General features: G+C 41.9%; 1 protein-coding gene across 1 annotated transcript in view; it reads left to right on the top strand.

Annotated features, from left to right (window-relative positions):
- Positions 1-20,271, top strand: part of BAALC (BAALC binder of MAP3K1 and KLF4) — a 69,507-nt gene extending 49,236 nt beyond the window's left edge. Inside the window, exons 2-3 of the mRNA XM_075827996.1 lie at positions 8,515-8,678; positions 18,217-20,271. Coding sequence (XP_075684111.1) covers positions 8,515-8,678; positions 18,217-18,327 — 275 coding nt within the window. The 3' untranslated portion in view covers positions 18,328-20,271. The remainder of the gene's footprint in view (positions 1-8,514; positions 8,679-18,216) is intronic.
- The last annotated feature ends 7,299 nt before the right edge of the window (positions 20,272-27,570 follow it).

Raw genomic sequence — 27,570 nt, 5'->3', positions numbered from 1 at the left:
AGGGAACACCTAGTGGATTTTGAGGCCTCCTTTTTATTAGGCACTATGTCCGGTTTGAAGAGGTCTTGTGGTGCCAAAACAGTGGAAACCCCCCATAAGTGACCCTATTTTGGAAACTAGACCCCTTAAGGAATTCATTGTCGTTTTCATGGGGTGCATGCGACTTTTTGATCAGTTTTTTTCTATTTTTAAGAGGCGTGGTGGCTAAAAACAGCAATTCTACTATTGGCTTTTTTTCTATGTTTTTTTACAGTGTTTACCGTGCGCTATAAATGACATATTCACTTTATTCTGCGGGGCGATACGATTACGGCGATACCAGATGTTTATAGTTTTTTTTATGTCTTATGGCGTTTGCACAATAAAATACTTTCTGTAAAAAATCATTTACTTTTTGTGTTGCCTTATTCTAAGCGCAAGAACTTTTTTATTTTTCCATCAAGAAAGCCGTGCGAGGACTTATTTTTTTCGTAACGAACTGTAGTTTCGATCAGTACCATTTTTAGCTACATGCGATTTTTTGATCTCTTTTTATTCAATTTTTTGGAGGTGAAGTGACCAAACAAACAATTGTGATTCTGGTACGGTTTATTATTAATATCTTTTATGGCCTTCACCGCTCAGGATAAATAACAAAATAATTTTGTAGTTCAGGCCGTTACGGACGCGGCGATACCAATTATGTATAGTATATTTATTTCTTTATTTTTATTAAGGGAAAAAGGGGGATTTTTACTTTTATTACTTTTAAAACTTTTATTTTCTTACTTTTACACAACTTTTTTTACTTTTTTACACTTTTTTACTTTGTCCCACTAGGGGACTTGAGGACAGGAGGCCCTGATCGCAATTCTAATGCACTGCACTACATGCGTAGTGCAGTGTATTAGAGCTGTAAGCTACTCACTGACAGCAAGCATAGTGGGTCTTGACTTTGTCAGGACCCACTAGGCTTCCGTAGATGGCACGGGCCCAAGGCTAAATGGGGACCCAGTTCGATTACAATTGCTTATTTTAGCGCTGGCAAGAAAGGGATCTATCCATTCCCTTCCTCCCATTCGGCGCTTTACTAATGACGCTGTCGACGCGATGATGTCATCACACCGACTGCGCTGTTACGCTGGATGATGCCGCCTGGTCTCTGACCAGTCCTTCGTCACTGGAGGATGGCACAGGAAAGGGGACTTGTGAGAATGTTTTTTTTTTGTTCTGTGGTCAGTGCTGCGGGCAATATCTACAGGGGGCACTATCTGCAGGTGGCGCTATATTCACTGGGCAATATGTACAGGGGGCATTGTGACTGGCGCTATCTACAGGGGGCATTATCTACAGAGGGCATTGTGACTGGCGCTATCTACAGGGGGCATTGTGACTAGCGCTATCTACAGGGGGCATTGTGACTGGCGCTATCTACAAAAGGCATTATCTACTGAGGGCATTGTGACTGATGCTATCTACAGGGGCATTGTGACTGGCGCTATCTACATGGGGCATTGTGATTGACGCTATCTACAGGGGGAATTGTGAGTCTTTGTGGTGTTTTAGTTTACTTCTGGGGCTGTATTTATGCACTGAGCTTTGTTCTGGTGCTGTATTTATGTACTGAGCTTGGTTCTGGGGCTGTATATTTAAGTACTGAGCTTTGTTCAGGGGCTGTCTATTTATGTACTGAGCTTTGTTCTGGGGCTGTATATATTTACCTTATCTTAAGGTAAAATTAGATGTTAAATCTACTTTAACCTTAAGATAAGGTAAATATATACATACGGTAAAAACTAAACCCAAAAAAACATGGAGGAACCACAGTTTTTTCCAATTCACCAATTTTATGGTACTTTTAAATGGTGCTAATAAAATCTACAACTCCTCCCGTAAAAAAATAATCCCTCACACACCACTCCATTGACGTAAAAATAAAAAAGTTATGGCTCTAGGAAGGTGGCAAGTGAAAATGCTAAAAAAAAAAATGTCTTGGACTTTAAGGGGTTAAATAATAGAGACTGGTTCTTTATATTTACACACAGCAGATTTTTTTTTTCCGGAAACGACTAACAATTTAAAGCACCTGACCTCTTTAGTGTCTCAAAGTATTCTGCTTTCTCTCTTCTGTATGGCTCATTCTGCTTTTACAACGAATTCAAAACCGTGCCAGATCTGTGGCCGCCTAAACAGAAATCTGCAAATATACAGAGAAGCGTCTTCATAGTTCGTGGGGGAGGGGGCCCACACTTTGTGAACTTCCCGGGGCCCATAGTGCCCTTAATCCGCCCCGGCTGGTAGTGTTCACAGGGCAACAAGATGTAAGAAATATTCCAGGCAGTCTGATTGGAGCTAAAAAGCGTTAAATCCAATAAATAAATTAGGGAAAATTCAACAGTAAAATAATTTGAGTAATCAAAAGATAGAAACTGGAGAACTGTCACCAAGTGAGCAACGGACCGTATATACTAGCTGCTTGCTTCCATCACTTGGGGTTTTCTCATGAAAACTGTCACCTCATGGCATACATTTTGTATCATCCACAGCGGTTCCAGAGTTGATTTTTACCATTTTGCGCGCATTCTTTATGCTAATCCATCATGTTCACATTGTTATACTTCCCAGTTCATTAGAGTGAAGCTGTTCAGACTTCAAACCTTTTCCTGGAAATCTCTGAGCAATGACAGAACAGTTAACACACCCCGTTCTTTCTCGTATGTATCTCGTATGACTGACTGCGGTAATTACATTTATAATAATTAAGTGGGATTATCTACTTAGTACAAGCATTCAACAGATTTATTTTGTTTGCTTTGTGATAATCAATAATGAATTTCTGTATAGCAAACAATCATTGGAATATCATGGCTGTGCACTTGTGTGTAATTCTAAATTTGGCCGAACAGTGTATAGTGTACAGATGTATAGATTTAACAAGCCTTGAGTTTTACTTCCTCCTACTAAAGTCCTAATTTTTTTTCATTAATCATCCTCCTTTTTACACCTTCATCATAACAATAGTCTTTATGTATCCTTCTGTAAACTGTACCTTCGTCTTCCTCCTAATCACCAATGTCTTCATATGTGCCCCTTATACAGTGGTGTACCTACCATGGGGGAGGCTATGGCATTGCTATGCGGCTCGTGGTGACCTTCACACATTTTAGTTATCTGCAGCCGTCACTATGTGGAGTGTACTGTATACAGACTCATACAGCTCTCAATAAGTTAAATGGGAGCTGTATAAATACCTATAAGGTGAGATTCCCCCATTGATAGCTATAAATTCGTTTCAGAAAAAGGAAGCTGCAACCCCTGTAAAGATACATTAGAAAATTAACCAAAATAGTACAGAACTCTTAAAATGGAGTTCATGGGCGGATATTCACTTTAATTGCATACCTAGGAACTTTATTTAGCTACAATAAAATAATAATAATAATAATAATCTGGCATCATCGAGACTTGACATGGGAAATTCTAGTCTACCAAACATTAAAGTCTAACATTTAACCCCTTAATGACCGGCCTATTTTAGACCTTAATGACCAAGCTATTTTTTACGTTTTTTCCATCATCTCATTCTAAGAGCTATAACCTTTTTATTTTTGCGTCGACATAGCTGTATAAGATCTTGTTTTTTGCGGGACAAGTTGTATTTTTTAATAGCACCATTTTGGGATACATAGAATTTATTGATTAACTTTTATTAACTTTTTTTTGGGGGGGGAATAGAAAAAAAATAGCAATTTCGCCACACTTTTTTGCATCCTAAATTTACGCTGTTTACAGTGTGGTATAAATAACACAATAACTTTATTCAGTGGGTTGTTGTGATTGTATAGTTTTTGTATGTTTTACTACTTTTACACAGTGAAAACACTTTTTTTTCAAAATAATTTGTTTTTGTGTCTCCATATTTGAAGAGCCGCAACGTTTTTATTTTTTTGCCGATGCAATTGTAGGAGGGCTTTTTTTTGCGGGACAACTTGTAGTTTTTATCGGCACCATTTTGGAGTAGATGCGACTTTTTGATCAGTTTTTATCAAATTTTAAGGCTGGATTCAAAGAAAACAGCAAAACAGTAAAATGTCTATTGCATTGGAATAAAGCCCATTAGTGACCGACGTAAAAACACTATGGGGCGGTCACTAACGGGTTAAACCATTTGCCCATTATTGTGTAGGTCCGCCTCATGCCACCAAAACAGCTCCGACCCAACATAGCATGGACTCTACAAGATCTCTGCAGGTGTACTGTAGAATCTGGCATCAAAACATTAGCAGCAGATCCGTTAAGGATCGTTCACTGTTCACATCTGTGCCATGGTCCTGTTCCGATGTTCCATCGCAGTTTTTCGTCGGAATGGGACCCTGACTGACACAAACCATAGGTTACCATTTCCATCACCATTGAAGGATTCATTGCCAATGGTTTCCGTTTGTCTCCATTGTGCAGGGGTTAAGTCGTTTTGACGGAATCAATAGCGTAGTCCCAGGGATCGGACTTGTTTTTCAGCACATCCCACAGATACTCGATCAGATTGAGATCTGGGGAACTTGGAGAAAAGTCAACTTCTTGACAAGCCAAGTCTTGAACTCTTTTTCATGATCCTGAACAATTTATGCAGCATGGCAAGGCACATTATCCTGCTGAAAGGGGCCACTAGCATTAGGGAATATCGTTGCCATAAAGGGGTGTACTACAACAATGTTTAGGTAGGTGGAACGTGTCAAAGTAACATCTAAATGAATGTCCAGATCCAAGGTTTCCCAGCAGAACATTGCCAAGAGCATCACACTGCCTCCGCCGGCTTGTCTTCTTTCCATTGTGCATCCTGGTGCCATCTCCTCCCCAGGTAAGTGATGCACATGCACCCGGCTGTCCATATGATGTGAAGGAAAATGTGATTCATTGGACCGGGCCACCTTCTTCCATTGCTCAGTGGCCCAGCTCACGTGCCTATTGTAGGCACTTTCAGCCATGGACAGGGATCAGCATGGGCACTATAACCAGTCTGCCGCTATACCCAGCAAACTGTGATGCACTATGTATGTGTTCTGACACCTTTCTATCAAAGCCAGAACAATAAAAAAAGTTATGTCTTTCAAAGTTTATGAAACAAAAAATACCTATGTCCTCAGATAAAGATATATGAACAAATTATTGAGCACAGAATCTTGGACCAAAAAACAACATGATTATAAAAGGTAGAGATTCCCGTTAAGTCCATAGGCACTAGACTCGTGTCAGCAGGTCCTGTCATTTTTAGATCTAATGTGTACAGGGGCTGTCGGACTCGCTTGAGTAGTTAATCAGCTATGTGTTTTTTTTGTTTTTTTTTATACAGATTCATTTGCTTCCCCTCTTGTCCATTTCAAAGCAAATCTGGCTGTGATGAGAGGGCCAGGCAACGTTGTGCCGAGAATTGTGGATTAGAACAGGTTTTGTATTTTTTTCTGCCAGAATATCCTGGCAACCAATGCACCATCTAGCAAATATTGGAAGCATTAGCGTAACTATTAAATAGAAGGGCTAACTTGGTTTTTGCATTGAGGATTAATTGAAGTGGAATGTTCGTTGAATATCAATCAATAATGAGTTACATTAACTACTTAATCATCGCTCATACATGTCTTTAGGAGGACAGGAACCTTATTCTGCAGGGTCTTAAAAACACAACACTGCAAAATAGTGGGACAATCGTCAAATGATAGGGCTGCTAGGTCAAGCTAGACCCAGTACAGCCCTGATTTTGACAATGGTCACATTTATTAGGGCTGTCTCTTGTTCTAATAAAAAAAAGTAATGATAAAAACATTCAATAAAATAACTATATAAAAAAGTAATAATAAATTATGGTGTCCTTCGTGTTACATATCAAAATAAACAGTAGACTATAAAAAAAATATATAAATTCTGTAATAGTTTAACTTACGTTTTAAATGATTATTTTTTTTACTGTATGTTGCACACTAAAAGCCTAATAATTAAAAAAAAATACTCCCAAACGCTATGTAAGTAAAAAAAATCACTTTAATAGCATAAAAAGTTAAAAGGCTTCAGCCGTTTAACCAGCACGAGTGGAACATTTCCAAAAAGCAGCAGGTCATTAAGGAAAAAATACGTGGGGTATTAAGGGTTAGTCAAGACAAGAAAGTGTTAAAGCATGAAAAAAGGGTTTTACTAAGTAAGGGTGTTCACCGTCCTTTAGGACTCACTACATGATTACCCACTTCAAAACAAACAACCGAATGGCAAATTTTGTTGCAAAAATATCTGCGACTTAAAATCAGTCCCATTCTTTTGAATGGAACTTGCAGAAATCCAATCACCTGCTGCAGAAACAACCACATTCAGATGAATGCAAATGATTTTCAGTCGCAGAAATTTCTGCCACAAATCTGCCATGTGTGAATCCACCTTAATAATGATGAGTCTTTTCTACAGCAGTCCACATAGCAACAATGGTCCATTAGAGATTTAGTGGTTCCACAATCGAATAGAGATTGAGATAACAGATAATCTATGAATTCACAAGCAAAGAGAGAGGACAATGGATTTATCCATACGTTACCAAGCCCTTCTGATCAGACTACATAAAGAAAAGATAGCCCTGTGTTACAGTAGGGTCCCATACACTTTTATGGGTGCTATATTACAGATCTGTACAGCTAAGGCTATGTTCACACCTGTGTCGTGGCTTTCTACTGTTCTGCTACGTCAGAGAAGCAGAACAAGGGAAAACTGTAAGCGACGGTTCCGTTGACTTTAATGGGTTCCGTCGAGTTGTTTGTGATTTTTCCGGTAATCTCTGCCAGGATCTGTGATGGAGGTCCCTAGAGGAGCCTCCAACGCATATGTGAACAGATCTCCAGAGCCCTTAGACATATTTTTGTGAGAAGAAGTCCTACTAAAGAACTTTCTATTGCAATATTAGGGTATGTTCACACGCCCTATTTCCGGATGTAATTCAGGCGTTTTACGCCTCGAATTATGCCTGAAAAGATGGCTCCATTACGTCTGCAAACATCTGGCCATTGATTTCAATGGGTTCTACGATGTTCTGTTCAGACGAGGTGTATTTTTACACGTTGCTGTCAAAATACGGCGTGTAAAAAGACGCCCGCATCAAAGAAGTGCATGTCACTTCTTGGGACGTAGTTGGAGCCATTTTTCATTGACTCCATTGAAAAACAGCTCTAATTACGTCCGTAATGGACGCTGCGAAAAACGCGAGTACTTGCAAAAACGTCTGAAATTCAGGAGCCTTTTTCCCCTGAAAACAGCTCCGTAATTTCAGACATAATTTGTTAAGACGTGTGAACATACCCTCATGCAAACTACAACTCTATAGATTTATTACATTTCTCCAATGCTATGTTTTCTCTACAATTCGTCATAAATTGCTATTATACGCGTAGGGTCTATTAACAACGTGCGGTTATATCGCAATTTATTGCCTCGATTACTGAGAAATTGCTTAAAAATGCCTCCGTATTGTGGCAAATTATAAAAAAACACTGTGGCATATTTCTCGATAATCGCGGCAATAAACTGTGATTTGACCACCCTGGCTGATTATAGATTTAGTGCTTTGCTTCAAATAGGTTGTTAAATGTTTCACTTTGGAAAAAGATTTTAATATTCTGCCAGAATCTTTCATTTCTCATCGTAAAATTTCCTTACCACAATAATTTGTACTGACATACTATCACTCAAATTGCCTGAAAACATGTGTGATACTTCATGCTGAAAATGAACATTTTCCAAGGCCCTGTATAGCACCAGGGTCATTGACCTTGTGATTTAAGGATTTTGCTGAGGTCAAAGGACTGGAAGAGAAAATGACCACGAGCAATCGACTAGATTAATCAAAGTTTGTTACTATGAGTCCATGTTACTTCGTCCTGTCTCTTAACAGCTGGCGGCACCTGAGGGTTGCTAACCTGATGTTTTCCTTTTTCTGGACAACTTACCCGAAAATCATGGACAGCCAAAAAATTTTACAGACAAATTCGAAAACTATAGTGAATCATAAAGAAGTAAATTTATGTCTATTTCTTACCATAGTGATATGTATAAACACATTAGCAGCAGGTCCTCTAAAAGGTCTTATTAGAATCCCAATAATTAGCACAAGTGCCCCAACTTTGAAAATAATCTCTTTGTTTTTTTGTTTTTTTTACAGACACTGGGAAAAAGTTCCTTATTTTCATGGACTGTCCAGTAATTTAAAGACAGTCGTCAATTCTGTGGCCCTTTGCAGTATAACAAGCCTTCATACTGATGATACATTTATCCATAGAAACAAGAATATCCTTTTCAACTGCTTTATATCTGATCCGTCAGTCAGAAAATATTTTTAACTTAAAAAAAAAAGCTTTCTCCATAGATAGTTTAAATGGTGCAGACGCCAGATCAGCCTGGACTAATGCTTAGTAACTTACCCAATTAGCGATTGGATTTAGGATATTGTGTATATATTTTTTCATATCAATAGTTACTCATTCTGTAACAAATTTTTTGTTTCAGGTATCATGGAAGATGGGAAGTCAACTCAGACGTGTGTTACAGTGTCATCCTCCGGCAAAGAAACACTCAAGAAAACCAATTCAGGAACCCAATGTGGAAAGCCAACAGTCTACTCCACAGGAACAAAGACACAGAAACAGAAGAGTGTGAGCAGGACCACAGAGGTAACAATCCTACTCCTTCAAGTGTGCCGGTTGACTGCAAATATTTGGGGCAGCCATAGTGCAATAGTGGCGGCCAGGTCCTGATTTTCGTACAGTCAAATGTTCCCATTTGCGCTGCGGCCTTCAACATCTGGGCCTTCAGCCCCATAGAAATGAATGTAGCATGCGCAGTACCACTCCATTCATATGGGGCTCACAGGGACGACAAGGTTAGCGGTTCTCGGTATCGGTAGGGGTCCCTGTGAATAAGTGATAAATATTGATTATGGTAAAGCCCTTTTAATAGGGCTGCCATTTTATTGCATTCTAGCTAGCTATTTCATCTTGTTAATAAGAACATCCACCAAAAACTGCAAACTGAAGTTCGCAGGGAAACAGTAGATTTTTACCAACACTTACTCCAAATATTACTTATCTGCTGTGGCTGCAAACACTGGGAGTGCTTAGATGTTGGTACAAATGGGTTCATTATCCAACAGTCCTGCTGAAAAGGCTGGCATTTGCCTTTAAACCAGATTTAGAATTCTGCTGATAAGAAAAGGTTGGATCCACAGGTCAAAACTTGAAGCTTCTTGGCCCCAATGCAAAATTTCCCAACTATCAGTTGTTATTTTACTGATCTCCTCCTATGGGACAGAGGGTGCTCTTGGGCCCTCTCAAGCTCCAGGGCCCAGTTGCATCCCCCTATAGTTCAAGCTCTGTGTAGATGTCAATGCAAATGTAGAAAAAGTTTTTAAGTGGTGCATAACTGCGTGTTTCAGTTTCTGAGAGTAAACTGAAACCCGTTCACACTATGTACACGATATTGTGAGTGCCGCACATGCTATTCCCTGTCCAGCGGTACTCACTGTCCAGGGTGTTGAAAGAATTACTGCTGATCAGTGCAGCCCTTTAACAATTTCAGCACCCTGGAAATAGACTACCGCTGGACAGGGAATACCATGCGCGGTGCTCACAATATCGTGTACATAGTGTGAACGGGTTTCAGTTTACTCTCGGACTTGCATGGACCTCACGGTTACGGAATCTCGGACCAAAGTAGGACATGCCCTACTTTTGTCGGAACGGAGCAACGGGACCGTCAAAAAAACTGAAGTGTGCATGGCCCCATTTTAAATATCATCTCGGAGGTTGAGGTTCGGCCAGGGGCGTAGCTAGAGGCTCATGGGCCCCGATGCAAAAATTCTTACTGGGCCCCCCCCCCCCCCGCAAACTTCTCATGGCCGACGGTCCGCAGCTTTCAGCTGCATCGCTGGGTCTCCTAAGTGACCCAACAATGCAGCACTAGCAGCCGGGGCGTCACTAAGGCTGGGTTCACACACCCTATTTACGGACGTAATTCGGGCGTTTTAGCATTGAATTACGTCCGAAAATGCGGCTCAAAAGCGTTGGCAAACATCTGCCCATTCATTTGAATGGGTCTTACGATGTTCTGTGCCGACGGTCATTTTTTTTTACGCGCCGCTGCCAAAAGGCGGCGCGTAAAAAAGACACCCGCGTCAAAGAAGTGCCTGTCACTTCTTCAGACGTAAATGAAGCCGTTTTCCATGGACTCCATAGAAAAACAGCTCAAATTACGTCCGTAATGGACGCAGCAAAAGACGCCTGCACATTACGGCTGAAATTACGGTGCTGTTTTCTCCTGTAAACAGCACCGTAATTTCAGCCGTAACAGATGCTGCCGTGTGAACATACCCTCAGGGCTTAAAATGTCAGGGAAATAGCCCCAATACATATGTGTCCGCCCAAAAAAAATGTGTGTATAGGAGACAGCATAGCATATCTATAGCACTACGACCCTATCAACTATGGATAGGATTAGATACAGTGGCTCAGCAGACAGTATCACACATGATAGGATTAGATACAGTGGCTGGGCAGACAGTATCACACATGATAGGATTAGATACAGTGGCTGAGCAGACAGTATCACACATGATAGGATTAGATACAGTGGCCCAGCAGACAGTATCACACATGATAGGATTAGATACAGTGGCTCAGCAGACAGTACCACACATGATAGGATTAGATACATTGGCTCAGAAGGCAGTATCACACATGATAGGATTAGATACAGTGGCTTTGGTGGTGTACACTCTTACAGTGTTGACTTTAAATGGGGGAGGGTATGTAAAAGTAGTGTAATGTAATGTCCAATAACCCGCCCCCACCATGTATCATAATGCCTCTTTATTATCTAGCTTACCACCTATTAAACCAATTTACCGTGCATGCATTCTTGCCTATGGAGAGAGGAGAATGCTGTCTTGACTTGTTGCAGTTATAGAGAAAATTGTGGGGATTTCCTGCTGAACTTGCCAGGGAGAGCAGCCACTGCCAGGGAGGGAAAGCAGCCACTGCCAGGGCGGGAGAGCAGCCACTGCCAGGGAGGGAAAGCAGCCACTGCCAGGGAGGGAAAGCAGCCACTGCCAGGGAGGGAGAGCAGCTACTGCCAGGAGGGAGAGCAGCCACTGCCAGGGAGGGAGAGCAGCCACTGCCAGGGAGGGAGAGCAGCCACTGGCAAGAAGGGAGAGCAACCAGTGGGCATTTTTGTTTCCCATGTGTGCTTCAACTAGGGTTGCTACCCCAGCAATACACCACCGACACAATAAAATATTTTTACCGGCAATACCAAGTGCCAGTAATTTTTCATAATAAGACACTGTGTGCAAAGTCCGATTATTTCCTATTTGGATTAGATACTCCTCCTTTACCATGCTCCCTAGCCCTAGGAACATCAGCAGAGCCAGGACTAGGTCAAGGAAGATATTTGCACCGACAAAAGATTGCAGCAGAGAAGGCAACAGAGAAACAGATTCAGCCCCGATAGTCAAGAGCGGAGATCGATAGAGGAGAATACTGACTGAGTTACGGAGAGTTATTGTCTCTCTGAGGCTCTCAAACCTTAGTGACAGACTACTTTAAAAGTAGCCCCAAAGCCACACGTACTTTCTACCCATGTTGAGGTGTGTTTACACATGGCAGTATTTTGGGTAGAAATGTTGGCAACTCTACTGTCGCTCCAGCCACTTACCAAAGGAATTCCCACTTTTAAGGAGTGAACCGTCACCTTTGTTTTTTTTTAACCTGTTTTGTTGCGGTGGCGGAACAAGGAAATCTGTTAACATTAATATAGGGGAGGGGGAGGGCAGTGTAAAGATACCTTTCGTCTCTGTAATGCAAGTTGCCTGAGCGAGAAATCAACGTCTAATTCCACAGCTGTCGCTGGGGCCACTGAGGTGGACACTTAATGGGGAAGTGCTCCTCTGCTCGCTGCCATCCCCGTCCCTCTGCTCTGAGTGACGGCTCTAGCGGTCTCCTGATTGGTTGCTAGAGCCATCACTCAGAGCAGAGAGCCACACTTACAACCAATATGGTTGCACTTCTTGTTGTCACTTTAGCTAAAATTACCACCACAATCCAAAAAATGGCAATGTCTCTGAAAGTAAAATCTAATTACCAACTTTCTCTATTGCTCTAACTTCTGATTTACTAATGTATAGCCAGCTTTTATATTTTGGGTGCAAATCCTGTGTATCTCACTGAGCATGTAGTCCAGTAATCCAACTGTTCAAGATGACGTGAAGATCTATCATGTCACTTTTGTGACAGCAGAAAGTCAATTGTTCTGTCTAGTTAGATGACTCACCAAATCCCTGATATACAATTAATCAGTCTACTAGTTGCATACATTTGGCAAAAGCAAATATCAAATACGTCAAACTAATTTGTCCTGTGTATCCCAGGCGGATAGATTGCAAATCTATTTAATCCAGGCTTCATTCATTTGAAATCATCAGCAGCATATCAGTTCTGGATTACAGCGCAAGTCCTGTAACAAGATGTTCAGTAAAGCTACTCTTGACTGACTGACTGACTGACATACTCTAGTCTCTCAAAGGCAAAACATTTATAGATATCTGACTATTAAGTTATTAGACTATTTGGAACAGACTGTCATCATGTTTACTATGTTTGAAAATGTTGGTTTACCTTGCTTGAAGTTGGCTTCACATTTTCTAGTAAGTTCTGTTTTGTCAATTTGGCCAGTGTACATAGACAAGAGAGGGTTCTGGAAAGTTAATAGCAACGGGAGGTCATTGATTAAAGGATTAAAGTATTTGGTCACATATTATCAATCTGACACCTGATGGTCCCAGGATTGTGACAGGGAACGGATATGTACAGCTCTAGCCCTGGGGTGCCCCTACAATACATGCACTGCAATGCCTTTGTTTCCTGTGACAGGTTGCATTAAAATCAAGTACTTACTCAGTAGACACCCTGCAATCTTCTTATCTTCTGGTGATCTGTAGGGCCCCATGCACACGACTGTAGTTTTTATCCGTAATTACAGATCCGTAACTACAGTTGTAATGCGGACCCATTCATTTCTATAGGTCACAGACACCTTTACGCAAATATACACGGATGTGTGTCTGGGCCGCAGAAATGATCTGCAAAATATAGAAAATGTCCCATTCCTGTCCGCCATTGCGGCATGGACTCACCCATAGAAGTCTATGGGTGCGTACAAATTTGTGCATCCGTAGCCATCCATAATTGCAGAAGTGTTGCTACGCGATGGCAGGGGATTCTCCAAGAACATGGCGCCTGAGCGATCATGTGACCTTTTCTAGGGGTTGGGTCATGTGTGTGACATCATTTGCAGCCTACCGAATCCGTATTCGGACTGCACTACTGACCGTATTTGCGGACAGCGTGCCAGATATGTGTATGACTTGCGGATGACTCCGGATACGTATTTGCGCACAGTAAAAAAACGCATCTGTAGGCCTAGGAAATAAATATATATATTGCAGTACAATAGAGAATATTGCTTTATAGAAACCCAGCTAAACTGTTAGGGGTGTGTCTGTCAACAAGTTTGTCGATTAGTTCCAGTGACAACAAGCAGAATTGTGAATGCAGCTCTGGATGAAAATAAACTGTAACTGAGAAACAGTACAGGATATTTAAACAGTAACAGATTTACACGTCAAGTGCTCGGCACCAAAGTTTACTCTAACAGTAGTCACAGCAGCCCCCCTTCCCCACACCCTTCAGTAGCGAGAGCAAGCACTCTCTTCCTCCAGTAGTCACATCAGTGCTCCCTTCTCCCAGTACTCAAAGCACAACAGATGCACTATGTGCGCTTTCACGCAAACAGGAGTAGTCAGTGGCTATTTCTGCAGATGTCTTTCAAGCAAAGACATCAGTCAAGATAAGTATTTACTAAATGCACTGCGTGAGTTTTGAGCTACCAAAGAAAAGAACAAAAAAATTGCCTTTACCGACATTAGTTAGAAATTCATTGTCAACCTTTCCGCTGCTGTTTTGTACATCACGTCCTGGCAAGTTGAAGAATTTGAACCTCACAGTTTATCTCCCAACAGATTTAATCTTCAGTGCTTCATTTCACACTGTGCTGAGGATGAAGTGAAAGACGTGATGCTGCTGCCAGTGATCTAGACTTAGACTCTTTGACTTGGCACGCCAGAATTAATATGTTAAATTATACCAAGGATAATGTCTCTTATATGAACTTACATGTTTCATAAGGAACAAGAGCGGCTTCCAAATTTGTCCTGTATACATCAGATTCTAAAAGTACACGTAATATTATACGTGTATAAGTATAATTATCTTCCATGTTCCCTGCATTTAATTATAATTCAATCTATTAGCAATCAAATATCGTGATGGGATGTATAGACTAAAGTCAAGGTTGACTACTTTGTGCTAATATTATTTTTAATGCATCAAATGTTCATGGTTGCTAAGATTGTTGTGACTTTATCTACATAGGACCTGCATTTGCAAGCTTGAAAAAATAAATGACCAAGGCCCAAATAGTCTTCTATCTTCCTACACTAAATATCTGGTATGGGCCTGAAATGGTTCATATACATTACCCCCTCGCAGGTGACATCTATGGATTCATTATGCATGTGATGGGAGATAATATGATCTTTATGGTGCATAATAATCATGTTATCTCTTCCCCAAAAACATCCTTCCTCAGGTGTCCACTAAATATATGTAATGTGGTACAAGATGGGAGACAGAGAAGCTTATACCCTATTTTTCTTAATTATTATTTTTTGCTGCCACGAAAAGTGCAATAGGATAACTCCTCTCCCAAAATCGATATGGGAAATATGCTCTGATGGCCTACAGTGTATATATCTGCCAAAATGCTATCCCCTAAGAGTCAAAGAGGGGTGCTACTTAAAAGTTCTTACCTTGCCTCATGTATTTCGCAACCCTTATGGGAAATGTGGTATGCAGTCCAGGGAGACCTGACTATTTGAATGTATGGGGCACAGATATTTTGATTTGCACCCTGCTATAGGCACAGGCCATGCAACTATTATGGGGGTCTGGAAGTAACAGTGGATCAGTGCCAACTCATCTCCACCCCTTCCCCAGACACTGATTTCCAATTGTGAAGTTGGTGGTTGGGAAGCCCCCTTCTATTGTAATATTGCTGGCAGTATATACCCACTCTCTACAGAACTGACAATTCAAAAAGCGTTAAGAAGGTTGCAGTGGGGGGGGGGGGGGTATGTATGTGTTAAAGACTGGACAATGGTATTTTAAGAGGACGAGGAAATAGTTTGGATTTGCTATGCGGCCCATCCTCCTTACCTTTGCCGCAGGCAACTTTTGAGTATCAGTTGTCAGCAACTGGCAGCTGCATGAGGTTTATGGTGCTCAATACGGGGCCCTTGACTTCCTTCTTCCCACTTTATATTGTGTAGTGTGTACAGTACATAGTTATGTGGGCACGCTCAGTAGTTCTGAGTCATACACTGATATATGTGACACAAAGAAAAGTAGGGACAGAAGGGAAGAAAAACAGCAGAGAACGTATCCTGAGTTGTTTACTGTCTGTAAAGTAAAATACAGCATGGTCGCCCTCCATTACAGTGAATTTGAGATAATGAAATGTCTGAGTGTGCCAACTCACTGTTTCTGTACATATAGACCAGGGGTCTCAAACTCGACCGGGTAAGTGGGCCACATATAGAAAAAATGGGAAGTTGACGGGCCGCATTACTTTCAAATTTGATACAATACAAAATTATTGCTAATTAATTAGTTATTTGAACTACTATAACACGATATTACTATAATACTAATACTACATTACTATAATAATACCGCTAGGTTTAAAATTTGAGCAAATTCTTCACGTGCTTATTTCATCTAAATGCAGTCCGGCGGCTCAGTTGGAGGCGTTTGGCAGACACACATGTCAAGATTGGGCAGCCCCTTTTTAGATAGTGCCACAGTGCCCTCTGTAGATAATGCCACAGTGCCCTCTGTAGATAACTCCACAGTGCCCTCTGTAGACAATGCCACAGTGCCCTCTGTAGAGAATGCCACAGTGCCCTCTGTAGATAATGCAACACACCCCTAGATAATGCCAGTGTCCTCTGCAGATACTGCCACACACCCACTTGTAGATGCTGCCACAGTGCCCTCCATAGATGCTGCCACAGTGCCCTCCGTAGATGCTGCCACAATGCCCTCCGTTGATGCTGCCACAGTGCCCTCCGCAGATGCTGCCACAGTGCCCTCTGCAGATGCTGCCATAGTGCCCTCAGAGATAATGCAATAAGCACAAAGGGAGGACCCCTATAGTCGGTGGGCATATTGTTAACTTGAAAAAGATAAATTTGCCTGCCGGCAAGAAAAGCCCTGTTTTCCAACTATCAATGGAAAAATAATAAAGTATTTATTAAATTTTGCAACAAAGACAGACTACATATACTTAAAATCAAGGTCCATTGCTGACTGCAATCAGCTCAGTGCAAGGTATGAGGAGCCTGGAGCTAACGGCTGCAGCACGTAGCACCCAGCCCAGTTAAATTCTAAGAGTCAGCAGGACACGGGTTTAAAATACAGGTGGAACCCCCCCCCCCCCCGACATGTTTCGCTACGATGCCCCTGAAGACGCTACATCGTAGCGAAACATGTCGGGGGGGCTTCCACCTGTATTTTAAACACGTGTCCTGCTGACTCTTAGAATTTAACTGGGCTGGGTGCTACGTGCTGCAGCCGTTAGCTCCAGGCTCCTCATACCTTGCACTGAGCTGATTGCAGTCAGCAATGGACCTTGATTTTAAGTATATGTAGTCTGTCTTTGTTGCAAAATTTAATAAATACTTTATTATTTTTACATTGATAGTTGGAAAACAGGGCTTTTCTTGCCTGCAGGCAAATTTATCTTTCTCAGAGATAATGCCACACACACCCCAAGTAGATAGCTCCATTCGCGCTCCCTCTAGGAGTGGAATCCCCAGCCAGAGTGTGGCCGACGCTTTGGCTGGGGATTCCTCTGCTGTTGGAGCCCCTGACATCACTGTCCATACACTGTGATGTCAGGGGATTCTCCTGGACGGGAATGTGATATCAGGGGCAACCCCAGAGCTGGAGTCCCGGGCAGAGCACTAGTAGGCTCTTCCTGGGACTCCAGCTGTGCTCCTGACATCACTGGGACTCCTGCTAAGGGGAAGCCCCTGACATCACTGTCGATGTATGGACAGCGATGTCAGTGCCCTCTGTAGATGCTGCCACAGTGCCCTCTGTAGATGCTGCCACAGTGCCCTCCACAGATGCTGCCACAGTGCCCTCCGCAGATGCTGCCACAGTGCCCTCCGCAGATGCTGCCACAGTGCCCTCCATGCTGCCACAGTGCCCTCCGAGGAAATGCCACACACACCCCAAGTAGATCGTTCCATTGGCGCTCCCTCTAGGAGTGGAATCCCCAGCCAGAGTGTTGCCAACGCTTTGGCTGGGGATTCCTCTGCTGTTGAAGCCCCTGACGTCACTGTCCATACACTGTGACGTCATGGGATTCTCCTGGACGGGAATGTGATATCAGGGGCAACCCCAGAGCTAGAGTCCCGGGCAGAGCACTAGTAGGCTCTTTTTGGGACTCCAACTGTGCTCCTGACATCACTGGGACTCCTGTTCTGGGGAAGCCCCTGACATCACTGTCGATGTATGGACAGCGATGTCAGGGTATTCCACAAAATCCCGGAGCAGAGCCGATACTAGCGCTCTGCACGGGACTCAGGCTCTGGGGAAGCCCCAGACATCGCTGTCAATATGAGGACAGCGATGTCAGGGGATTCCCCAGAGTCCCGGATTAGAGCCTGTACTAGCGGCTCTGTGTCCCGCGGGCCGAAGATGACTGCCCCAGGGGCCGCATGCGGCCCGCGGGCCGCGTGCTTGAGACCCCTGATATAGACTATAATGATGAGCAACTGCACATATGGGGGACCTTGATTGTAATGTGTGGCCCTCAGATGGAGTCGAGGGCAGAATCTGGGGGCCCATAATGTGGTAAGTAAACAACCACTGGTTAAAGAGACCTGTAGACTATCCATTGTTTATTTCAGATTTGCAATTTTTTTTCTACAAAGTTGCTGAACGGTGGAGGCAAATTTTGCTATGTGTTTTACAGTTTGTGTTACCTCCCTAAAACACCATGGGGCTCATTATTCTTCTTCCTTTTCAACAGGGCAAAAGAGACAGCAAGCGAATGCCCAAAAAAGAAGTCACAATCAACTTATCAAAAACCATAAGGCCAATGGACAGCGATGGACGGATTGCTGAGAACTGTGTTAATTAGCCTTGAATAGGGAGATGCTCACAGGGACAAGTTAGAAACAATTTGCGCACTTTAATTAAAGAGCTGAATGCCGCAGGGAAAATGGAATCTTCGAAGAAATGATTGACTAATTATTTTCTTAAAGATGTTTTTCTCTATTTTGCAAAAAGATACATGAAGTGACAGCCAGAGGTACGGAGAAGGGAAAATATGGGTGCAAAGTTTTGCTGCTGAATGCCTTCAGTAAAACGTCTGAGCATCAGGTTGATGGGAATGTGGAAAGTCTTGTGGACAATTAGGCTTCTAGATTTCTGGAAGGTGAGGTGTATTGGATTATAATAGTCATATTAACAACATTCTGCACACTTTTTAATGCATAATGCATTTAATACATAATGTGATCCTCCTTTTACAAGGTCCTGAATACATCAGTTTGTGACTTCTTTCTTAAGAACATCTCAAAATTTCATGAGTCTTTTCAATCTGATAGTAAAATGTCTCTCTTATATATAGTAACATAAAAAGGAGGCCTGTGTTTTGTGATTATACTACTACTCCTATTAGTGGATGTGTACTTTCCAATGGCTTGGACACTGCATGCAATAATTGACAATATTTGATCTTTAGATGCTAAGCCAAATTTTCTGTATACAGGTTCATGGTAGCATCATATATCTCTGACATTGACTGTAGGCCTTTAGGGTAATGATATGCAAGTCTTTGCTTTTTCTGTTATTGTTTTATAAAGTTCAGCTGTTATGAAACAAGTGGGAGAAATAGGTCTACTATACAACCTTCAAAAAGTTCAGGGTATTGTATACAACTTCCGACTACCAGCTGACTTGGTGAGGCAGTTTGCACCGCATTAGGGCAAAGATGTGTGCGTGGATCATCTCTATGGGTCTGTTTTTCGGACAGTATGCTCTATGAGGCACCATATTCTTCTTTGGAAAAAAATGGTTCTAAGGCCTTATTCAGACGAATGTAGAATAAGTCCGTGTGACGGCCGTTAAAACATTGGGCATCACACAGACGCGTGTATGTCAAACGGGACGTTCACACGGCCGTTATTTCAAGGGTAGGGTCCCTTGAAGAATAGAACATGTCCTATTTTCTATTTTCACGGATCCCTCTAGTCTATGGGGATCCGTGAAAACGGGACCTGCATGGGGGCAATATCCTCATGTTCGTCTCAATAAGGCCTAAGGAGAATCCCTCCATAATAAAACACGCAATGGAACATGCCACCATTTTTTCCTTAAAGGCTATGTGAACCTTTGTAGCCTTTTTTTTATTCCATTTTTTTATGTCATGTATGTGTTATGTTTTTTTAAACATTTTTTAAATTAACATTTATTAAAAATGTTTAAACTTGTGGAATGCAGCGTCTACAAATGTGTTATACATTGAGGCTGCATAGCGCCTCTGTAAGAGGAATCCGTCAGCCTGATGGACGGCTCAAATTGACAACATCTCCTGTGTGCCTTTAGAGGGGTTATGTGGGGACCAAAAATGATTAGCAGTGTACTCACTGCAGTATGTGCATACACTCTCTATTATACACTCCAGTCCCCCGTCACGCTAATACAATCACATGACGAAGAGTCGTATCGTCATAAATGACGGCTGTGCAACTAGACTTCTGCTCCCCTGGCAGCCCTATAAAAACTATAAAGATCTCAGAATCGGCGCAATGGGGGACCGAAATGTATATCAGTGAGTGTACTTACATACTGCAGTGAGTACATCGCTAATAATTTTTGGTCCCCACATAACCTCTTTAGCACACAGGATAACCCTAAGGGTATGTGCACACGAGAACTGTCTTTTACGTCTGAAAAGACAGACTGTTTTCAGGAGAAAACAGCTGCGTCGTTTCAGACGTAAAAGCTTCTCCTCGCATTATGCGAGGCGTCTTTGACGCCCGTAATCTTGAGCTGCTCTTCATTGACTTCAATGAAGAACGGCTCAAATTACGTTGCAAAGAAGTGTCCTACACTTCTTTGCCGAGGCAGTCAACAGCTGTCAAACGACGACGCGTAAATGACATGTCGTCGGCACAGTACGTCGGCAAACCCATTCAAATGAATGGGCAGATGTTTGCCGACGTATTGTAGCTGTATTTTCAGACGTAAAACTAGGCATAATACGCCTCGTTTATGTCTGAAAATGGGTCGTGTGAACCCAGCCTGACACTGATTGGAAGCACCCGGAAATATATTATGGGCCTGTAGCAACCTATGGGCAGCGTATTATGGATCTGTTCAACTCTGATTATGATCCATGCCTGCAGCTCTCAGTATATTGGCAACAGTAATTTTTCAAGCCTAAGGGTATGTTCACACGCTTAACAAAAAACATCTGAAAATACGGAGCTGTTTTCAGTCAAAATAGCCTCTGATTTTCAGGCATTTTAGAAGCTAAGAGTATGTTCACATGGCCTATTTTCGCCTGAAAAACTGCCAAAAAATCAGAACCAGAACTCCTCCAAACATCTACCCATTGATTTCAATTGGAAAAACTGCGTTCTGTTCCGACAGGCTGTTTTTTTACGCAGCCGTTTTGAAAAACGGCTGCATAAAAAAACGGCCGCGAAAAAGAAGTGCAGGTCACTTCTTGGGACGTTTTTGGAGCCGTGTTTCATAGAATCTATAGAAAACAGCTCCAAAAACACCCGTAAAAAACGCAGCGAAAATCGCGAGTGGCTTAAAAAACTTCTGAAAATCAGTGGCTGTTTTCCCCCGTTTTTTCAGACATTTTTGATTCAGCGTGTGAACATAACCTTAAAATAAAGCTTCTTTTAATTCGGAGCTTCTTTTGAGGCTTCTTTTGAGCCGTTTTTTGAGGCGTTTTTCATAGTGTTCAATGAAAAATCAGCTCCAAAAAACGCCTCAAGAAGTGACATGCTACTTCTTTTTACGGAGCATCTTTTTACCCTCCGTTTTTTAAAACAGCGGCGTAAAAAGACGCCCCTTATGAACTAAATGCTGTTTTTCCCATTGATTTAATTGGGCAGATGTTTTCAGGCGTTTTTCAAGGCGTAAATGCCCCAAAATATGCCTGTGTGAACATACCCTTAGACAGAAAGGGCTTCACTTGTCATGATAGGCTGGATTTACACGAGCATGTTCGGTCCATAAAGGACGGAACATATTTCGGCCGCAAGTCCCGGACCGACCACACTGCAGGGAGCCGGGCTCCTAGCATCATAGTTATGTACGGCGCTAGGAGTCCCTGCCTCACTGCGAGACAACTGTCCCGTACTGTAATCATGTTTTTAGTACGGGACAGTAGTTCCACGGAGAGGCAGGGACTCCTAGCGTCGTACATGACTATGATGCTAGGAGCCCGGCTCCCTGCAGTGTGTTCGGTCCGGGACTTGTGGCCGAAATAAGTACTCATGTGAATCCAGCCTTAGACCAACCAGTTGATAAACTCAGCTGGTAGCAGAAGTAATTTACAGCACCCTCTGTATAGTTGGCACATATAGTATTTTCTGTATTGACACTCTACAGACATCTTGCAGACAGGACCGCCATCAGAAATTTTACCCTTCTCTTTTACTAAGCATTCAATGCTGAAATAATACAGAGCCCACATAATACCGAGCAATTTTTTTGGGTTCATTTTAATATCCATGATCATTTAGGATTTAGGGGCTAATGATAAAATCTGTCCGTCTAGGATGTTTTAGGGATGCATGTGAGTACTGTCTACTGAGTTATTTTCTAGGTTTGCTGCCCTGCCACCATCATAGATTTGGTCCTCATTTAATTGTCCTTCCAAGGAAAGCAAAAAATGTACTGTACTGACCCAGGAAAAAGGGGGTACAGATAGGGGTAATATGATCTTTGTGCACCCTTTGAGGCCTGTACGATACACTTGGTAAACCGTTAAATATCATGATTTCCCCCAGGTTGACAGTGTTCCGCATTTTTAAAACTGGTCCAGACACCTGACAGCAGTACCAGTGGTATTGCCTTGATGGCGGTCCTGCTTCCAGAAGCATCTTTGTTTAAACTGCATATTTGATGAAAGTGATTAAAACACTTGATGGGTTTTATGCTCTGACAATTCATCCCAAAGGAGCTGAACAACATCTAGACAAAGCAATTAAGGCAAAACATTGTGTCCAATGCATAAGCTTTCTACCTAGGAGATTTTTCACTCCCCATGGGTTAACTTAGTATTTAGTATTCCTAATGCTTTTTACTGCTCATGTGTCACTTCACAGCAGCGCTCCTTTGATTAGTATGTATAGTGGTTTAGCTGAAGTGAAACACTTGAAATGTTGAGTGTCATCTCCCTCATGGGCCTCGATCAGTTACATACGATACGGAGTGACGAACATCTTTCCTCGTGTCAAACTAGGATGAGTGATATGTTGATATGTTGGCCATCGGGCAGTGGCAGAATTCAGTGACTGCGGTACAACTCTTGATGTTCAGTCTCAAGAAACCAAGCATATAAATACTCTATATTTTTATGGGAATATCATGTATTTTGTTTAAAAAGAGTCTGATTATTATTACGTTACTACATAAGTTTATTAGATATAATGCAGTGTGGAAACGAACTTCCAATCAATACGTATACCAACATTTCACATATTTTTGGAGCTTGGCTACCAATTATATACAAAGTCAAAAATGGTACCCAGCTGGTCTACATATTTTACATTCCTATATCATTGTCCATATGGGATGAGAGTGATTGATGCATCATCAATCTGTGTTTTATAAGAGATTGTCAGTAAAAAGGGCATGCACAGATAAGGCAAGCCCATAGCAAAATTCTTAATTGGGACCAAATTTGAGACCCTGGAAATTCAGTCTAAAATTGGGAATATTTTATTAGGCACCAAAATAAAGTAAGCTGCACATTTTGGCTATAATTGAATTCATTCCCTCATAAAGCGGTTATTAGAATCTAGTGAGTCATTATTGGATATGGAAAAGATGTACATTATCTAGTGTAGGCAGACCACGTTAAAAATTAACCAAATATAGTGCTGCCTGGGATTCGGCCAAGTATGGTAAGCTTTATGCATTATGGCAGGTAGACCAGAAATATGACCAATGATCAGATGATATGATTTATGTAATGAGCTAAAAAGTTACTCAATGCAAGAATTACAGAAAGAGAATTTCATTAAAAAAAAGTTGGCAAACGAACCTGAGGTTTATCTCTGGGACCATGCCAATAAATGGGTTAAAAGTTAAAGCTAAACTTGGCAAAATTGCATTGACTTATATCTATTTATAGGGTCCATGGTATCCATATGTCGTAGGAAAGGAGTTGCCCTAATGAAAACATGGTGTCTGAAGGGAAATGCACGAGATGCTAACTCCACCATACACATTAAAACCACTTGCCTAATATCGTGAAGGTCCTCCTTGTGCCGCTAAAACAGCTTCAACCCATCAAGGCCACAACACCTCTGAACGTGTCCTGTGGTTTTTGGCACCAAGATGTTAGCAGCAGATCCATTAAGTCATATAAGTTGTGAGGTGCGGCCTCCATGAATCAGACTTGTTTTCCAGCACATCCCACAGATGCTCGATTAGATTGAGATTTCGCAAAATTTTTTGCAGTGTGGTCGGGCACATTATTCTTCTGAAAGAGGTCACTGCTATTAGGGAATACTACTGCCATTATGGGGTGTACTGGTAGGTAGGTGGTACATGTCAAAATAACAACCACATGAATGCTAGGACCCAAAATTTGTGAAACATTGCCCAGAACATCACACGGCCTCTGCCAGCTTGCCTTCCTTCCATAGTACATCTTGGTGCCATCTCTTCCCCAGGTACTGTAAGTGACTTACACATCCCCGGTTATCCACATAACGGTAATAAAACATGATTCATCAGACCAGGCCATCTACTTCCATTGCTCTATGGTCCAGTTTTGATGCTCCCGTGCCTATTGTAGGTGCTTTCTTTGGTGGACAGGGGTCGGAATGGAACGGTCTACAGCTAAACAGCCCAAAACGCAGCAAGCTGCAATGCTCTGTGTGTTCTGACACCTTTCTATCATAGCCAATATAAACTTTTTTAGCAATCTCTTCTACCTGTAGCTCTTCTGTGGTATTAGACCAAATGCATTAATGAGCCTTGTTCACCCATGATCCTGTCGCCGGTTAACCAGCTGTCCTTCCGTTGACCAGTTTTGGTACGTACTAACCTCCGCATATCGGAAACAGCCCACAAAACCTGCTGTTTTAGAGATGCTCTGACCCAGTCATCTAAGGGTATGTTCAAACGCTAGCTGTCATTTACATGTGAAAAGACAGACTGTTTTCAAGAGAAAACAGCTGCCTCGTTTCACACGTAAATACTCCTCCTCGCATTTTGCGAGGCGTCTGAGACGCTCGTAAATCTTGAGCTGTGCTTCATTGAGTTCAATGAAGAACAGCTCAAATTACGTGGCAAAGAAGTGTCCTGCACTTCTTTGCCGAGGCAGTCCATTTACGCGTCGTCGTTTGACAGCTGTCAAACGACGACGCGTAAATGACAGGTTGTCTGCACAGTACGTCGGCAAACCCATTCAAATGAATGGGCAGATGTTTGCCGACGTATTGTAGCCTTATTTTCAGACGTAAAACGAGGCATAATACGCCTCGTTTACATCTGAAAATAGGTCGTGTGAACCCAGCCTAACGATCACAATTTAGACCTTGTCAAAGTGGCTCAGATTCTTACACTTGCCCATTTTTCCTGCTTCCAACACATCAACTTCAAGAACTGACTGTTCACTTGCTGCCTAATACATCCAGTACTTTATCAGGCGCCATTGTAACCAGATATTGAATGTTATTTACTTCACCTGTCAGTTGTTTTAATGTTATGGCTGACTGGTGTATAGGCTTGGCTCGGCTGAGCATGCATGTTTATTTCAAAGGGAAGGGGAATAAGCCAACACCTCTGACAGTGGCTTATCTTCTATGGAAACAAAGGATCGGGCTTCAGGAGACCTGGAAGGCCAGTGCAGCCAGACAGAAGTACTATATACTGTGACACCCTTAGGGACCTTTTTTTTTTTTATAAAGCAACATTAAACAAGACAGGCCTCTTTCCCCAGCAGTTCTATATCCTGCCCTAAACCCCCAAAATCGCTCAGGTCCAATCTTATGCTATCGTACCGATTGTGCAGGATTTAGGAATCATAGGGTCTTAGGGATCTTTCTGGTACAGTATCCGTGTTTGCAATGTCTTTCTCTATGTACATAATTTATTAAAGTATATGAAAAACTAATTTTGAAAGGCTCTGCTTTATGAAAACCCTTCCTAAGGCCCGGGTCTGTCATGTCTGTGGTTAGGATCCATTGTAACTGAACAGATATCTGGCATACTACTCCTGGTTTTGCTAAACATCCCTTTAAACCCCTTCTACCACTGAGGGGATGAACTAACTCTTATAAAGGGCTATTGTAATATCTGGATAAAAACACCTAGTACAGTGAAAACTTTCATCTGTTTTTTCTTTTATCTTTCTGTAAATCTTTTTTTGTATTGTGTATATCTTTGCAGTTAATTTTCTATGAAAAGTAAAATCTCATTGTTTCCTCCAAAGGTTTTCATTTTTAGCTTATTTCTTGCATTATAAGGCTGCTAGATAGGATATTACTAACTCTGGTCTATATTATTGTTTTAAAGATGCTATTAAATAATGCTTTTATGATCTTGTAATAAACTTTCTTGTACTCTGCATGGTGTTTTATTTTCGTGGATCTCCAGTTATTGTATAAATGTCACAAGAAGACCCTCATAACAATGGTTTTGTTGTTGTTTTTTTTAAATGTTTAACTTTTCACTCCTGGGCTGCATGACATTGGTTATACTTTAGTGAAACATCTAATAGTAGGAGCCTGCAAAGATGGGAAGAGGGAGTTGAGTAGGGACTATGCATTTCTACAAAGCCTGGATGACTCTGTGACAGAATTATAGCTTCTACTATGGCTGTTTTGGACCCAGTTGCAAGAGGAAGAAGATGCCAGGAGCATAACTGCCTGAAATAAGAAGATACATAGTAACCAGCGATAGAACAAGTTTTGATGTGTTTCAAAGGAGTTGTCTCATCACAGAAAACCCCTTTAATATGAAAGTCACCAAGACCATCGGACAGAAATTATTACATGGTGGCCTTAAACGTCCATGTGATACTTTGACAGCCTGGGTCTGCGAGAGTATGAGCTGCTTCTTGTTACCGACGTTCTCCTCTGGCTCAAAGAGTGGATTTCCCAAATGTGTGACCCCTTTTTTGAAGTCCATATGCTCTAATAGATGGACAGGGGTTGTCATACTGCCAATAGTTTACGTTTGTCCAGTCAATTTTATATTACTTTTCAGGGATTTTATGCAGCTTGGTTCTGTAGGTGTAAGGTAGACCCTTGTAAATGTAAATTACCATCATATTCATTTACAACCCCAATTGCCCAATTTTTACATATTGCAACTTACAATATCCAGAGTAGAAGTTTTTTCTGTAGACCGTTCTTATGGACGGTTACCGCTCTGACTGTGATCAAGCCATTAGAAAAGGACGGCACGGAAACTTTCTTCCATAAACCGTTCCATTTTTGTCCATAGACTGTGCCTGAGCTTCAGGACCACACACAGTCCATGGACTCTTCTCAATGTTGTTTTTCAAGCTTGTTTGGAGGATTACATATAAGTGCAAATAAGGCTCTGTTCACCTCTGTGTCTTAAAGATTCTCTGTCACCAGATTTTGCAACCCCTATCTGCTATTGCAGCAGATAGGCGCTGCAATGTAGATTACAGTAACGTTTTTATTTTTAAAAAACGAGCATTTTTGGCCAAGTTATGACCATTTTTGTAGTTATGCAAATGAGGCTTGCAAAAGTCCAAGTGGGTGTGTTTAAAAGTAAAAGTCCAAGTGGGCGTGTATTATGTGCGTACATCGGGGCGTTTTTAATACTTGTACTAGCTGGGCGCTGTGAAGAGAAGTAACATCCTCTTCTCTTCAGAACGCCCAGCTTCTGACAGTGCAGACCTGTGACGTCACTCACAGGTCCTGCATCGTGACGGCCACATCGGCACCAGAGGCTACAGTTGATTCTGCAGCAGCATCAGCGTTTGCAGGTAAGATCGACTCAAGCCTCATTTGCATAACTACAAAAATGGTCATAACTTGGCCAAAAATGCTCGTTTTTTAAAAATAAAAACGTTACTGTAATCTACATTGCAGCGCCGATCTGCTGCAATAGCAGATAGGGGTTGCAAAATCTGGTGACAGAGCCT

The sequence above is a fragment of the Rhinoderma darwinii genome, chromosome 5, assembly GCF_050947455.1.
Source record: "Rhinoderma darwinii isolate aRhiDar2 chromosome 5, aRhiDar2.hap1, whole genome shotgun sequence".
Taxonomy (NCBI): domain Eukaryota; kingdom Metazoa; phylum Chordata; class Amphibia; order Anura; family Rhinodermatidae; genus Rhinoderma; species Rhinoderma darwinii.
Note: the sequence above shows the minus strand (reverse complement) of the source record. Positions and strands in the feature narration are given on the sequence as shown.